Source organism: Salmo salar, chromosome ssa06 (genome assembly GCF_905237065.1).
Source record: "Salmo salar chromosome ssa06, Ssal_v3.1, whole genome shotgun sequence".
Taxonomy (NCBI): Eukaryota; Metazoa; Chordata; class Actinopteri; order Salmoniformes; family Salmonidae; genus Salmo; species Salmo salar.
The window spans coordinates 56,354,887-56,371,228 of NC_059447.1; the positions used below are offsets into that span (position 1 = coordinate 56,354,887).

The 16,342-nt window shown below is 42.7% G+C and overlaps 1 protein-coding gene across 2 annotated transcripts in view; it reads left to right on the plus strand.

Moving 5' to 3' along the window:
• Nucleotides 1–1,632: 1,632 nt before the first annotated feature.
• Nucleotides 1,633–16,342, plus strand: part of LOC106607674 (serine/threonine-protein kinase D3) — a 54,929-nt gene continuing 40,219 nt past the window's right edge. The window contains exons 1-2 of one of the 2 annotated variants that reach the window (XM_014204873.2): nt 1,633–1,896; nt 2,355–3,181. In XM_014204873.2, the coding sequence (XP_014060348.1) occupies nt 2,879–3,181 (303 nt within the window). In that variant the 5' untranslated portion in view covers nt 1,633–1,896; nt 2,355–2,878. The remainder of the gene's footprint in view (nt 1,897–2,354; nt 3,182–16,342) is intronic. The other variant, XM_014204874.2, reaches the window with a different exon arrangement.

Here is a 16,342-nt window from a genome sequence, read left to right on the forward strand (position 1 = left end):
GCTCGATCTTCTCTTTCCTTTGTTTAATCTTTAACCTCCAACTACTGTGTTTCCTGAGGTATTTCCACACACACGCATGCACACACACACACACACACACACACACACACACACACACACACACACACACACACACACACACACACACACACACACACACACACACACACACACACATATACACACCCACACACACGCACGCACGCACACACACACACGTCTATGGACCATTAGGCCAATCCTTTAGTATCAGGCAACCTACAGTACCATGGCAACTAACTGCCAATATTTACAATACATTCTGGCCAGGTCCAGTGGCACCGCTGTGCAAATGTATACAGATGGAGATAAAGGGGGTTGAGGTCGGAAACAATATGTATTATGCACGTAGCACAGGAAACGGTTCTACTGCAGAGTGGAAGCACAAAGGATTACATAGGCTACTGGTTTCCTTTCTTGTTGCATGAAATGCACGAATCCTGACAAAATAGATTCCTACCAGTGTCCAGGAGGGTATTATTGCACTTTAAAGAATGGAATTAAACTGAAAGCAAATAATGATAACAGGTGGATGTAATATGAAAAGTAGAATAGTGAAAAACCCAATTCAAGTTGTTTCAGCAGCACTGATGATCTCGAAGACTGAGGGCATGACTTAAGCAAACACAAGCCTGAAATATTATATTAATGCCATGCCTCCTTTTGGCAAAACTTTCACACACAAAAATCACACATTGCCACAGTCCAGTAGGCCTACATGAGTATAATTGTGTAAAACAATCTATGTAAAATCCAATAGGTCTATTGCACAACACATGCATTAGTAGCATGGTCCCTGGAGCTCAGCTGTGCTTCACATATAGCCTCCATCCATCCCTGCTGTTCTGATGTGGTGCCAGCTTGGAGGAAGAAGGTCCGTTTCCTGTCCTTAGGAGTAATAGTCCATTCGAATGATCCGTCTCCTCCTTCAACAACCTCCACCACCGCCCCAACCAGGTTGATGGTCTTCAGAAGCTTCTGGAAGAAGTGATGTTGTTTTAGATGGCAGATATGCTTTGCATTCCAATTGGCACCCTATTCCCTATATAGTGCACTACTTTTGATGAGGGCCCCATTGGCCCTGGTCAGAAGTAGTGCACTACAAAGTGAATAGGGTGCAATTTGGGACGAGTCCATGAACCTAGGCCAATATTTTTCTGCCTTGTAATGAAATGAAATGCAATGAATGAGAAGTACTGTCTCTACATGCCAAGGATACATGTAGACTAAATAACAATAGCCTATTATATTATTGACATTGTATTCTGAGAGAGTGTTCCCAACACCTAGCTGAGTGAGACCTTGCCACCTTGCTACAGTAGCAGTAAAAGGCACGCTGTTATGGTAACAGGACAACAATGTAGCAAGGAGTTTTCATTTGCACCGTTAGAGGTCGCAGATACTACAGCCATCATAGAGTTTTCAGACAAATAACGGGATAAATAGCTGAGAAAATAGCTTATACTTCAAGGGCGTCACACACCCAAAGCCTGTCGGGTAATGTCGTTCTTCTAGTCTAGCGGCACCATCAACAGCTGGCGGGTGGAACAAAAACTAGAACTTCTAGTCCCAGAAAGTCCTGTGTTCTGTTGTTACCGAATGAGTGGGGACGGGAGTTACTATGGTGCGATAATAGGATACGCATGAACTGGTTGCGATCTGGGCTACGGGAAAAAGTTTTGAGAGGAAAGTAACGGATAGTTACTAGTCGGGCTTCGCACTCAATGCCAAAATATCGAGTTTGGAGGCACACTCTGCCTTCGCGAATTCACAGTTCAAGCGTTGGAACTTCTTGGAAGATCGGAAATAAAACAAATGTTTAATCTCCAGAGAGCGAAAACCGACGTTTACGAAAAGGTAATGTACACGCCTATAGGCTTTATGGGGGAAGTTAGGCTATAGTGAACAATATCAAGCATAGCATAACAGTTACAAGCAATTGCATGAACATGTTTTACTTCTCCCATCCAAATGAGAGCACATATCCAGATGTGTCTCTTGGTTCCAGATGTGTTAGGCTAGTTGAAATTCCTTATGCAAAGGCACAACAAGTGATCATAAGAATACCACTAATAATACTGTTATTCTATTGTTGTCATTACTATATTATTATTACCCTTTAAAGGCTTTTATTAAATTATTGTGTACAGAACAAGCTGTTTCGCAGACTATTCATTTACAGTAACTGTTGGCTAATCAATGATCAATGATAATCTGACGCATTGATCCGACAGGAGTGTTTTTTCCCTCATCAATTTTGGCCACGCGTCTCCATTAGCCTACCTACTTTCATCGTTTGCTTTTTTTGTTGCCAGGTAATTTCTGGGGAATGACAAACGTTCTGCTACACAAGGAGCAATTGATGAGAGCTGCACTGTGCCTGTTTCTTCTACTCACCATAAGAACTGGCTGTTGCTGCCCTGCGGCTGAACATTCTCCAATGGTTGGGGGCTTTTGGAGTTTTGGCAGCTCGATTTTTTTCCTCCAGGTACACTTGTGCTCAGAATGGTGTGTAGATCTGAGTAGGACGAATCAACAGGCTTTCATTAAAACATGACTTACTGTTATGGGTCTCATGTGAGCTGTCGAAGAGGAAACGTGTACAGGGCGCAAGTTACACTTCAGAGTAGGCCTAATTGTTTATTTCTATAGTGGTTGTGTTCACTATGATCTATTACTTATTCAATCGACTGGATGTTCTAAACAAGATGACCAAGATGCTTCAACATACCCGATGGCGTTGAAAAGAACTTGAGAGCTGCTCTTCTAAACAATACATGTCGTTCAACTTTGCGTCTTTACCCCGTCAAGAATCCGTCAAGGAGACATAAGCTAGCCAATGTCTGCCTGCAGCAGTTCGTCCCTTCCACCCTTACCTAGACTTTACCCCCTCTCTGTGGCCCCCCACCCAGTGGCCCCACCGACTCCCTCGCCGTCGCCAAGCCCGCCGGCAACACTCTGCGGTCGGCTGTCAAATGGGAGTCTCAGCGCCCCGAGCCCCACCAACTCCCAGTGCTCTTTCCACGGGGTGTCTTTTCTCCTCCAGATCGGACTCACCAGGGAAACGGTGAACTTGGATGCCAGCGATCTGTCCGGGCTAGCTGCGGTGAAGGAGCTTGTATGTTCAATAGTCGATCAAAAGGTAAATACTGTCTCTAATCATTTCTGGGCAATAGTGTACAATAGCATAGTCCTCCTCATGATGTATGTGGGTATGCATGAAGACATGCACTTCATTTCATGTCATACTTCATTGCTTTGTAGTCTACACGCTAGACTAGGGCTCTCCAACCCTGTTGCTGGAGAGCTACCGTCCTGTAGGTTTTCGCTCCAACCCTAATCTAGCGCACATGATTCTGATAATTAGCTGGTTGATAAACTGAATCAGATTAGTTACAACTGGGGTTGCATTGAAAACCTATAGAAGTGTAGCTCTCCAGGAACATGGTTGGAGAGCCATGGTCTAGGCTATAGTGTTACTGGTTACATATTTTAAACGGAACGTTTGAAAGATCTTGTTGGTTTCTAAGGGTTTCACGGCTCACATCTGCACTGTTTTTGTAGTAATTACTGTTTTGTAGACTGTAAACATGTGTTGTATTATACCATGAAGTGTGGCATTATATTTAAGCAATAAGGCCCGAGGAGGTGTGGTATATGGCCACGGCTAAGGGCTTTTCTTACGCACGACGCAACACGGAGTGCCTGGACACAGCCTTTAGCAGTGATATATTGGCCATATACCACAACCCCCCCGAGGTGCCTTATTGCTATTATCAACTGGTTACCAATGTAATTAGAGCAGTAAAAATAAATGTTTTGGCCTACCCATGGTATACGGTCTGATATAATCCAGCTGTCAGCCAATCAGCATTCAGGGCTCGAACCACTCAGTTTATATTGTAAAATGAGCACCAGTGTGGGGAAAAAAAAGATGCATTTGAGAGAAAAAAATGAAAACAGAGCAACAGTATATAGTTGTGGTTTTCACATGTGTTATCTTGTGTTTAAGTTTCTGCTATGAACGTGACACTTGCATTTTGCACACAATTGATGCTCCAGTGGTTGTTTAGCTGGGAGGCAGTTTATCCCTCCTGTCTTTGCAATACACATACTGTGGTAGGCTATGAAAAACAGAAGACATGGTATGCACACCAGAGTACACTACATTACTCAACAACATATTCACTTTTTCCTGTAAGCTACATTTAAGTGAGTTTGTCCCAATACCTTTGGTCCCGTAAAATGGGGGGACTATGTACAAAAAGTGCTGTAATTTCTAAACGGTTCACCCGATATGGATGAAATTACCCTAAAATGAAAGCTGACAGTTCTCTGCAGCTTAACATCATAGTCATTGTATCATTTCAAATCCAGAATACTGGAGTACAGATCCAAAACAACAAAAATGGTCATTGTCCCAATACTTTTGGAGCTCACTGTAGATGGCCTTATCACACATACCATTCGCAGTTTGTCTTTGTGTAACAATTACACAGAGTAATGTAAAACAAGTTTTTTTCTTGTATGGTTCTTGAGTAAGGGCAGAAAAACAACCTTTTGTTATGATGATGGTTGACTGACGCGACAGCAATGACAACTGAAATGCATGCAGGTAAACTCACTCACTTCTTTTCTGTTTTTTTACTGGCCGTGTTAGATTTGACAAGGGAAACGTTGTAACATAACATGGTTCGTAGTAGTGCTACATCACATATTTTCTCTTCCTCAATCTAAACATACAGTATATATCATATTACTGCATAGATATGGTGAAAGAGTGGACAATGAGGTTGCTCGGCCTTCAATCTTGCACTAAACAATACCCTTACATCTAGTATAGAAGGCATGAGTAAATAAAAATAGAATGTTTCTGAACACTTCTACATTCATGTGGATGCTACCATGGTTACGGATAATCATGCATGAATCGTGAATAATGATGAGTGAGTAAGTTACAGATGCACGAAGATCCTTTCCCCGAAACATGCTAACCTCAAGGCCTCCCGAGTGGCGCAGTGGTCTAAGGCATCACTAAAGACCCGGGTTCGATCCCAGGCTGTGTCGCAGCCGGCCGCAATACTGGGAGACCCATGAGGTGGTGCACAATTGTCCCAGCGTCGTCCGGGTTAGGGGAGGGTTTTGACCTTGTCCTAGCAACTCTTTGTGGCGGGTTGGGCGCATGCATGCTGACTTCGGTCACCAGTTGTACGGTGTTTCCTCTGACACATTGGTGCGACTGGCTTCCGGGTTAAGCGAGCAGTGCGGCTTGGCAGGGTCGTGTTTCGGGGGACGCATGGCTATCCCGAATCCGTACGGGATAGCTATGCGATGGGACAAGACTGTAACTACCAATTGGATATCACGAAAAAGGGGTAAAAAGTACCAAAAACAGTCTCGCTAACCTCTCACCGTTACAAATAACAGAGGAGGTTAGCATATGATATTTATGCCTCTGTAACTTTCTCACTCATCATTACATCATTATTCACAATTCATGTTATCCGTAATCATGGTAGTAGCATCCACATTAATGTAGAAGTGTTCAGAAACTTATTCTATACTTATTTACAATAAAAGTGACTCCAAAATGACACAATACATTATTTACCATTCATTTCTATAGGGCACAACCAAAAACACAACCAAAACAAACTGCAACTGAAGTCACAAACTTGATTTAGTCATTGCGTGCTAGGAATATGGGACCAAATGTGGCGGACTAAACGTTCATTTTTTTAAACGAAAAACCCCTCAAATAAAAGGTGACACTATACTGTCGCCTCGTATAAAACATTTGATCTCATGTCCAAAATGCTGGAGTATGGAGCCAAATTTAAAATTGTAGCTTCACTGTCCAAATAAATACATAGGGGAGTGTATATCCACTATCCATATTATCTGTGTCAACAATACAACTACATCACATTAATGATGGTGGTTCATACCAGAAAGAGATGCTTATAGACTCTCTCACCACTTCACTTTCAGAGACTACGAGCCCGATGGGCCCTGGTCAAAAGTACTGAATAGGGTGCCATTTGTGACGCAACCCAGTGTGGGAGTATTGAAACTCCGGGACTATATTTACTGTAGGTCAGGGCCATGTAATATTTGTGATCCTGTAGGAGGGGTGGAGGGGAACAGGGACTGTCCCTGGGGGGTCCAGGAAGCCAGTGGGGAAGTTCCCCTCCCCTGCAAGCCGCCATACTGTCCAGGACCGCCTCTGCCTGCCCTGCTCGGCTCCGTAGTCACCCCGGCCTCCCTGTCCTGTCACGCAACACAGCTGCAGGTTGATGTACGCTGCGGGCCGCAGACAGAGAGATGGTAGTGTGTTAAAAAAAGACCTTATGTATTTTATTGATTTATTATTTTGTCAGAAATGAGAGGGAGGGGGGGCCGACAGGTGAGAAGGGCTGAGACAGGATTTGTTCCCACGTTGCCAGAGAGTTGTGTGTTGTGGAATTTCCTTGAGGCTACAACTGTTAAAGTCAGATGATGATTGTTGCAAGAGTGGGGGAGAAGTAAATCAGATTCTGGCCATTCAATTTCACTATCAGCCATTGAAATGCTACAGTATATAAAGAGCATGAAATAGAGCGACTTACTCAGAACGAGGGGGAAATAATCTGCTTACAGCGTTTACCACTGATTATATTTTTCATTAATGTATAACAGCGTTTTAGATCTGTTTACTACGAAGTGCAATTGAGCAAAAGGAACTGAATTGCAGATTGCTGACCTATTCCTTAATGTCCAAACAAATGCACTTTGCTCGAATAAAAAGATCGGTCTGTCTTGCAAACGCTTAACCCAGTGTTGGAACTAAAGAATTAGAATGAACTAGAACTGTAATGATTCACTCCATCCCATCATTCTATTTCTATGGTTCAGAGGTCGTCATCCTTCATCATCATTTTCGTCAGTACTGGCTATGGCGATATTATTCTAGGGTCTTTTTGCGCAGCCCCCGTTAAGCGCAAGGGCTTGTAGAGTGTCAGCCCTCAGGTTGAGGCGCAAGTCTTGTTTAGCGTGAGCCAGTTAAATTGGTCCTGGAGATATGGCTCCTTGCCAATGAATGCACTAATAACGGTCACCAACGGTGTCTTTTTGTGTTCGTAGTTATCAAATGCTCAGTGAGTTCTTCCTACACCTGATTATTGTGTAGTGGACGTCCAGCAAGTCTTTGGACAAAGCTTTATTCTCTTTTAAACCTTATGACATGAGTTGTTAATATGTTATATACTAAGTAACTTCCATAATTCCGGCGTTGTTATTATGGCTGTTATTCGACTACATGCATTGTGTGACATGAATGACATGTCAAGGTGACTGGAGCCATGGAACTATGCTGTTGGTGTATGAATGACTGGCCACCCACCCCCACCCCCTCCCCCTCTCCTGCATGTGGAGCTGTGTCGTGTTGGTGGAGTGTGTGATTCCTGCTCAAAGTACCACAGGCTAATCATTTGTTTCAGCCAGTGCACAGGACAAGACTGGAACAGCAGAGAGAACAACGATTAACTACAGATGTTGGATCTTAATTTGATCACTCTTTTGTTGCAGAGAATTTTCCTGCAGAACTTGTAGTGTAATCAAGGCGTAAAAAGGCTTCTAACTTTAAAATGACAGACTTGATTTGCCCAAACGAAAAATGTATCAACCCCTACATTATGATCCACATAATAATTCACATTTCCTGTTGCTGCAGGATTATTTCCCTGCTGTAGCAAACTGGCTCAAATTAAGATCCTACATCAGATCCTGGTTTATACTTCCTTGATGAAGTTCTGTCTATACCAATTTCTCATTAGTTCTGTAACTGATGCATCTGATGGTGTGGTGTCATAGTATGAACATGACTGAGCTCCTCTCTCTTATGAATACCACCTTTTCAATAGGCTCTGGTAAAAAGTAGTGCTTTATATAGGGAATAGGTGGATTGAAGAGCAAAGATGAAAGAGAGAGAGAGGGAGAGAGAGTGGGATAGAGAGAAAGTGTGAGAGAGCTAGCGAGAGAGAGGGCGGGAGGGAGAGAGAGAGAGAGGGAAAGAGAGGGACATTTCACCTTGCAGACCATATTCAATTCAGGGATGGCCCATAGAGAATAACATGTGTCTCTTAGGGCATATTATCAACGTTAGATAAGTGCAAATGGCAGCTGATTGTGATGACTCGTTGCGACTGACCTTGTATTATTTGAGCCAGTTCACAGGCGGCAATCCGGAATCTCTCTACGCTTTAATTCATCGGTGATGCTGCTGCTCCTTGTATGTTGGAGAATAAGAATTACAATGGAATTACCTTTCTTTGAGCATTTTGTTTAGTACCATTGCATGGTTCTTAATGATTTATATAAACTTTTATGATTGCCCTTTTTATTAATAAACCAGGCCTAATACTGGCGGAGCCAGTATTATTTTATAATCTCCACAAATCCTGATATTTTTGACTAGATTTTCTTAACCTTTATATTTAACTAGGCAAGTCAGTTAAGAACAAATTCTTATTTTCAATGACGGCCTAGGAACAGTGGGTTAACTGCCTTGTTCAGGGGCAATACAGTACATATAGAGCCCTGGGGGATTTGGTGAAATCAGTTGAGCAGGTTTTCATTGTTCAGTCTTTGTGATGTTCGTTCCTGTTACTTAGAATGATCCCCAGAATGGATGACTGCGCTTGGTGGGATTCTCTGTCCGTTCTAGCTCTAGTTCAATGCGTTAGTGCGACCTGCTAACGTTCAGGAAGGTTAAGCGTTAGCCACGCTAACAGAGCTACGTCCGAAAATTTGACCTACTCCCTCTTTATTGGACAGGCAAGGGTCATTGTCACATTCCTGTAGAATGTGTTCAGCTTTAAGGGCTTCGATCTCTGTATGAGCCGTGGGCCTTGCTTAACATCCCTGGTTTGGTTGCGTCCCAAATGGTACCCTATTACCTATATAGTGCACTACTTTTGACCAGAGCTCTAGGATCTTAACTTGAGGCAGTTTGTTACAGCAGGAATATAATCCTGAAGCAACTGGAAATGTGAATTATTATGTGGATTATAATTCCCGGATCGTTTTTGTAGGGGTTGATACATTTTTCACAAGGGGAAACTCAAGTCTTACAAACTTTAGTCGTCTTTTTAAACCTCAGAAACAGAACACATTTTACATTTGCTGCATTGCAGGAAAGTTCTCCTGCAACAGGGTGATCAAATTAAGATCCTACATAGGGAAGGGGGGCTTGGAACTAGTCTGAAATCCCTATTCAGACTATGTAATGTGAACCGTGTGTGATATGTTAGACCGTGTAAGGCCAAAAGTGGGATCTCTGGTTTGGACGTCTGAGGCAGTGTCCCAAATGGCACCCTATTCCCCTATAGACCCTGCCCAAAAGTAGTGCACTATATAGAGACTAGGGTGACATTTGGGACACGGTCTAAATTAATTGTGAAGGTACTGGAGTTATGACATTTTGAAGTTCTATATACTCATCATCGAAGGTACGCAAAAGGGCCAAATAAAAGTAATGAGGTGCATAAAGCGTTTTCTAAAATGTCAGTGAGTTTTTGGGCACACTTTATTTGGATTGTCCAGATCTGCTCTTCAGATGGACATACTATCAACAAACTATCTGTTGATAAGCAACTGCTTGTTAAGAATACGGTTAGAGTTAGGGTTAGGTTTAGAATAATGGTTAGGGTAAAGGTTAGGGTTAGGGTTATTCGATAGTTAGTTGTAATGTTACTGATAGTCTGTTGAGCAACTACAGATGGACTATCCAAATAAAGTGTTGCTAAGGAATTTCCAGATAAAATACTGGTGGTATCCACACTTAATGGAACTAATTCAATGAAATGTGAACCAATGGGAATAAAGCCATCTTCTACTCTCATGAAGTCTACATTGTGTTTGATCTTCCTCTTAGTTGTTTTTGTTATCTGTGAATTCGTCTTTCGGAAATATTCTGTCTTCCACAATAAACTAAAAGAATTGCTCCATGTGAACATTATATTTTCAGTTCCTGTCTGCAAACACCACTTCCTTTTTACTGAGCTCCTTAGACGGTGCCCCAAATAGTATTTCTAGGAAGGAGAAAAGTGACATCCATGTATGTATGTCTGTATTGTGGGGACCTCTGCCTTCCACCATTGGCTGTCACATGGTGTGGACGGTGTGGATTGGGCACGCGCAATCTTTCATTCATGGGTTTAGTGACCGGCAACGCTGCGGCCCAAATGGCACCCTATTATCTTTTCAGTGCACTACTTTTGACAAGAGACAATAGGGGTCTAGGGTGCCATGTGGTTAAATATTGCCAGTGAGTCCAGCCATCTGGCCAACTCTGCACTCCTTTCCTCAGCTCAGCGCGCACTGACCTGCCTGTCTGACATCCCCCTTCGTTATTGGATAGAGGTGGAATTTATCTGTCTTTAACTAACACAGACCCTGAAGTACTGCTGTAGGATATACAGTTGAAGTTGGAAGTTTACATACACCTTAGCCAAATACATTTAAACTCAGTTTTTCACAATTCCTGACATTTAATCAGAGTAAAAATTCCCTGTCTTAGGTCAGTTAGGATCACCACTTTATTTTAAGAATTTGAAATGTCAGAATAATAGTAGAGAGAATGATTTATTTCAGCTTTTATTTCTTTCATCACATTCCCAGTGGGTCAGAAGTTTACATACACTCAATTAGTATTTGGTAGCATTGCCTTTAAAATGTTTAACTTGGGTCAAACGTTTCGGGTATCCTTCCACAAGCTTCCCACAATAAGTTGGGTGAATTCTGGCCAATTCCTCCTGACAGAGCTGGTGTAACTGAGTCAGGTTTGTAGGCCTCATTGCTCGCACACGCTTTTTCAGTTCTGCCCACAAATGTTCTATGGGATTGAGGCCAGGGCTTTGTGATGGCCACTCCAATACCTTGACTTTATTGTCCTTAAGCCATTTTGCCACAACTTTGGAAGTATGCTTGGGGTCATTGTCCATTTGGAAGACCCATTAGCGACCAAGCTTTAACTTCCTGACTGATGTCTTGAGATGTTGCTTCAATATATCCACATAATTTTCCTCCCTCATGATGCCATCTATTTTGTGAAGTGCAGCAGTCCCTCCTGCAGCAAAGCACCCCCACAACATGATGCTGCCACCCCTGTGCTTCACGGTTGGGATGGTGTTCTTCAGCTTGCAAGCATCCCCCTTTTTCCTCCAAACATAACGATGGTCATTATGGCTAAACAGTTCTATTTTTCTTTCATCAGACCAGAGGACATTTCTCCAAAAAGTACAATCTTTGTCCCCATGTGCAGTTGCAAACCGTAGTCTGGCTTTTTTATGGCGGTTTTGGAGCAGTGGTTTTTTCCTTGCTGAGCGGCCTTTCAGGTTATGTCTATATAGGACTCGTTTTACTGTGGATGTAGATACTTTTGTACCTGTTTCCTCCAGCACCTTCACAAGGTCCTTTGCTGTTGTTCTGGGATTGATTTGCACTTTTCACACCAAAGTACGTTCATCTCTACGAGACAGAACGCATCTCCTTCCTGAGCGGTATGATGGCTGCGTGGTCCCATAGTGTTTATACTTGTGCACTATTGTTTGTACAGATGAACGTGGTACCTTCAGGAGTTAGGAAATTGGTCCCAAGGATGACCCAGACTCTACAATTTTCTTTCTGAGGTCTTGGCTGATTTCTTTTGATTTTCCCATGATGTCAAGCAAAGAGGCACTGAGTTTGAAGGTAGGCCTTGAAATACATCCACAGGTACACCTCCAATTGACTCAAATGATGTCAATTAGCCTATCAGAAGCTTCTAAAGCCATGACATCATTTTCTAGAATTTTCCAAGCTTTTTAAAGGCACAGTCAACTTAGTGTATGTGAACTTCTGACCCACTGGAATTGTGATACAGTGAATTACAAGTGAAATAATCTGTCTGTAAACAATTGTTGGATAAACTACTTGTGTCAAGCACTTTGTAGATGTCCTAACCGACTAGCCAAAACCATAGTTTGTTAACAAGAAATTTGTGGAGTGGTTGCAAAACAAGTTTTAATGACTCCAACCTAAGTGTATGTAAACTTCCGACTTCGTCTGTATCTTGTCTCTTTTCAGAAAGTCCCTGTCAGACAGTGCTATTTTTTCTACGTTGAAAGCCTTTTGTCCCTCACTGCGAAAAGAAACAGGAATAGTCTTCAGTACAATACAGTGTAAAAATAGCCAAGGACTTTTGGAGTTATACAAAAGCGTGTTTCTGAGAAGTCGACTCAAACACTTGGAAATAGAATTGTGTTGTTTTAGTTGTCTCAGTAGCCTATACTATGTATCCAGTCTGACATTCCCTAAGGCGTAGCTGGCTGTCAACATCTCTATGCTTCTTATTGTGAATCATACTGATACAGCGGGGTCTGTCCAGTACGGAACTAGGAGGTGGAGACAGAGTATTTACTGATGCCCACTGATTGTGCAATAGGACATCTACAGTATGTGGATTCTGTTCAGCCCTCTGAAACAGGGCCCTAAAGGACGAGACACACCGTAACGAAACCGTGCACACTAGATCACCTGCTGGGTGTTGACGAATGGTTAGAGTCAACATGTAGAATCATCGGAATATGATCAGAAAATCATGCCCACAGTATTCTGTGGTCAGACGCGATAGGACAGCCTCCCTCTGCTTATAACAGTGTGTCGGTGCGGTCTGTTTTGTCCTTTACGGTTAAATGCAACGACCCGGCTGCCCTCACCACCTCATATGAGGAAATATCAACTCGGCTTATTGATAGCTTCCCACATGAGGAAGGAGAACATAGGATTTGACTGGCGTCAATGTCAAGCTCATTGTGAGGGCTGGAGGGACAAACGTTGACCTGGCCGATGAGGAACAGAACAGCGATGCGGGGTGTATCTTGCAGATGCTGTTCATTGATAACAGTGCATCACTTTTCATATGATCTGTTTTGCTTAAGTTTGCTTACGTATGCCCGGAAGCTTGACTGGGATTTGACCTACACTTAATGGCAGTACACTGTATGCACTGTGTGTATGCCTTAATGTACAGTATCTCCCACTGTAGAATGCCCTCACTGTTTTAGACTTATAGTCTGACAACGTCACTATTGTGGAATCAACCCCTCCCGGTCTGAAAATGATATTATTTTAAATCAATTGCTTTATACAGGACGAGCCAGGCCTTGTGTTGTCCTTATCTCTCCCTTAGAGAGAGAGAGAGAGAGAGAGAGAGCAAGACACGAGGGAGCGAGAGTGAGAGAGAGAGAGAAAGCAAGAGGGAGCGTCAGAGAGCGTGCGAGAGCAAGAGAGATAGGAAGATCGAGAGAGAGAGAGATCCAGTAGTCTAATGCATATGGCTGCAGTTTACCAGCCTCAGAGACCAGGGCTCTCATCTGGTCAATAGAACAGTCAGATGTATGATCCGTCATTGGTCAGCTTGCTTAAGGGAGAGTTATCCCTGTGCATGTGATCAGCTTTAATATAACCTTCTCTGAATGTGACTCTCCCCTAAGTGTTTAATGTCAATGGCTACGTCCCGAATGGCACCCTATTCCTTACATAGTGCACTATTTTTGACAAGAGCCCTATGGGCACCCTGGTCAAAAGTGGTGGACTGTATAGGGAATAGGGTGCCATTTGGGACACAAACATGTACTGATATGACATACTCGTTTCCTATACCATAATGCAAGTGATCATCCCTTCCGAGAGCAAAGTAATTGAGATTTGATTATACTGTGCGCAGTTTAACCTACCATTTGAGGCATGTTTTTCCAAGAGCTTCTCGTCTGCAAAGGGAGGGAGATATGGGGTTTTTGGCTTATGAATTGGAAAAACTGTCCCAAATTGCCTCAAAAAGCAGTTTAATTAAAAGCTTTATCTCGCCTCACTGGCATGTATATGCGCTCCCTCTGGGGTTGATTGTGAGCCTCTAGAAGCCCAGTGTTTGTTGATGTCTTTTGGTAGGCAGCTGTTTGAGTGTGTGACTTCCTCTACTCTCCTGGTTGATGTCATTTCCATTTAAAAAGACCCATGAGCAGCAACATATGACGTTCATAGGTCAAATCTGAGCTCTACTGTGCTGTACTGTACTGAGCTCTACTGTGCTGTACTTTAATGTCCAAACGTGTGAAACATAGACCTCTATGATTGATTCAGAGTTGCAACCAAATTTGGTCTTGTTTGGGGGCGGAGCTCATTAAAATAATAGCCAGTTTGTAGAATAATACCCCAAAATGCAAAAGAGGATATTGCATATTTATTCCTTTGTGTACCTATTTAGGATAGATCAACATGAAGAGAAGGACATTCATGTCCATAATTATGCATTTCTGTGTAATACAGATCAGGGACCCATGGTGAAATTCTGTTACCGCAATTCTGTTACCGGATGTAAATCCACTTCACTTACTGTAGTTCAATAACCAAAATAGTTTTTGTTCTAACTCAGTGTGTCATGTCATAGCTGACACCCCGTTATTTCTGCTTAATTCAGAGTAACAGAGTTTTTGGAAAACGTGGTCACATTAACATTTTACCGAAATTCTGTTACAAAAATTTGCATCTGCACAGTTCTTCCAGTAAATGTGTTTTTGTAAAATGTGCAGTGTAAATTGTTCAAAGTAGTCCTTGTGCATAGAGTTGCATGTTTTTTTAAAACTTTTAAATCGACGCTTTTTGTTTGGCATAAACAAAAACCAAAGAAACGTTACTGTGGAATTGCCCTTGGTGCACTGCACAGTAATCCACAGTCAGGCGCGGGTGAGTAATGGTTACACAGCTGTAGCCCTAATTAAATCATTTAGCCCGTGTGTCTTTTTTTTGACCTTCTGTTTTTACAATCCTTTTTCCGTTTCATGTTTGGCTCCCTCCCTGTAACGACTTTGAAGCATATTTGTAGCAGAACAACCAAGCAGTTCAGTCATTGTTTCCAAATCTACCACCAAACCACCAGATTCAGCAGTGAAAATGTCCATATTTGAATGAAAAGTAATGAAAAATGTCATAAGGTGTCTATTCTTTAAAAAATGAAATAAAAATAAGTGTGTGTATAGCAGGGTTGTGGCGTTATCCAGGGAGAAGAACGGCACGTCTTCCAATGTGAATGTGGACAGACAGGGGGACTGAGTTCTCTTCAGGGTTACGTCCCAAATGGCACCCTATTCCCCATACAGTGCACTACTTTTGACCAGGGTCCATAGGGCTCTGGTCAAAAGGAGTGCACTATCTAGGGAAAAGAGTGTCATATGGGATGGGGACTCTGTTTGTTTGTTTTCACGTCGTTTTTGCTGGTAAAAGGAAGTTATCATGGTGACCAGGGAATATGGCGCCATTTGGGACGCAACCCTGGTGTTCTGCACTGGGACGGGATTATCCCCGTGGCCAGGCGAGGGCACGCTTATACAATCCCCATTAAGAATAGCCTAGTTTCATCCACTAGGCTTTAAGTGATTGTTATATTAAAGTGCGTTCCAGTCCATTGGCAGGCAGCGTGTTAATATTGGAGAGTGTAATTGTAATTTCCTAACTGGGGGGGGTTGATGATTTCTAGCCACCTCTTATATTGTTCCTCACCTGCATCATGTATCTGCCGTGTTCTCTGGTGAAGAGGAGGAAGTGGAGAGTGCTGTATCTTGTGTGATGTTATCCTAATGGGACGGAAAAGGTTATTCCATGCTGCTGAACGTGCTGAAAAAGGCAGGGGCAACTGGAGCTTTCAAGTCTAATTTGCATCCCTACCTTTTCATTTAGCCTGCTTAACTCGTGATTACATACTCTTTGGTGTAGGAGTGGATGGTTGCATCAAGGCTGAACCCATCTGTCGCTAGATGAGACATCGACAGTTCGTTGTACTACACCTGCTGAGACAGAGGTTGTGCTAATCCGGACACCGTAGGTATTGAACGTTGTTTGTTTAACTGCATCCACAGCAACTGTTAGCGCCAGTGATGTTACTGATATTACAGAAACAACATTATAAAACTTGTTGTTTGGGATACTGGTTGCTGATTGGACAAGCAGCGTACCAAGTTGTGGTGTGTTGGCCGTCACTGGCACACTATGCCGGCTAAACAGTTCCATCTGAAAATGATCACTGGGCCTCGATAAGAATAATCGTGTTCATGTTGCTGTCCGAATCATCCCTTGTATTTATCTAAACTCGCTCCAGCCTAGCATTTAGTTTGGTATAGCGGGGGTTAATATAAGCCTGTTCTACCTCCGAAACAATATTTTCGAATTTTGAGTCTCTGTACCAGACACAGAGAGTGAATAGCGCCCAGACTAGACCCAGACCAGACCA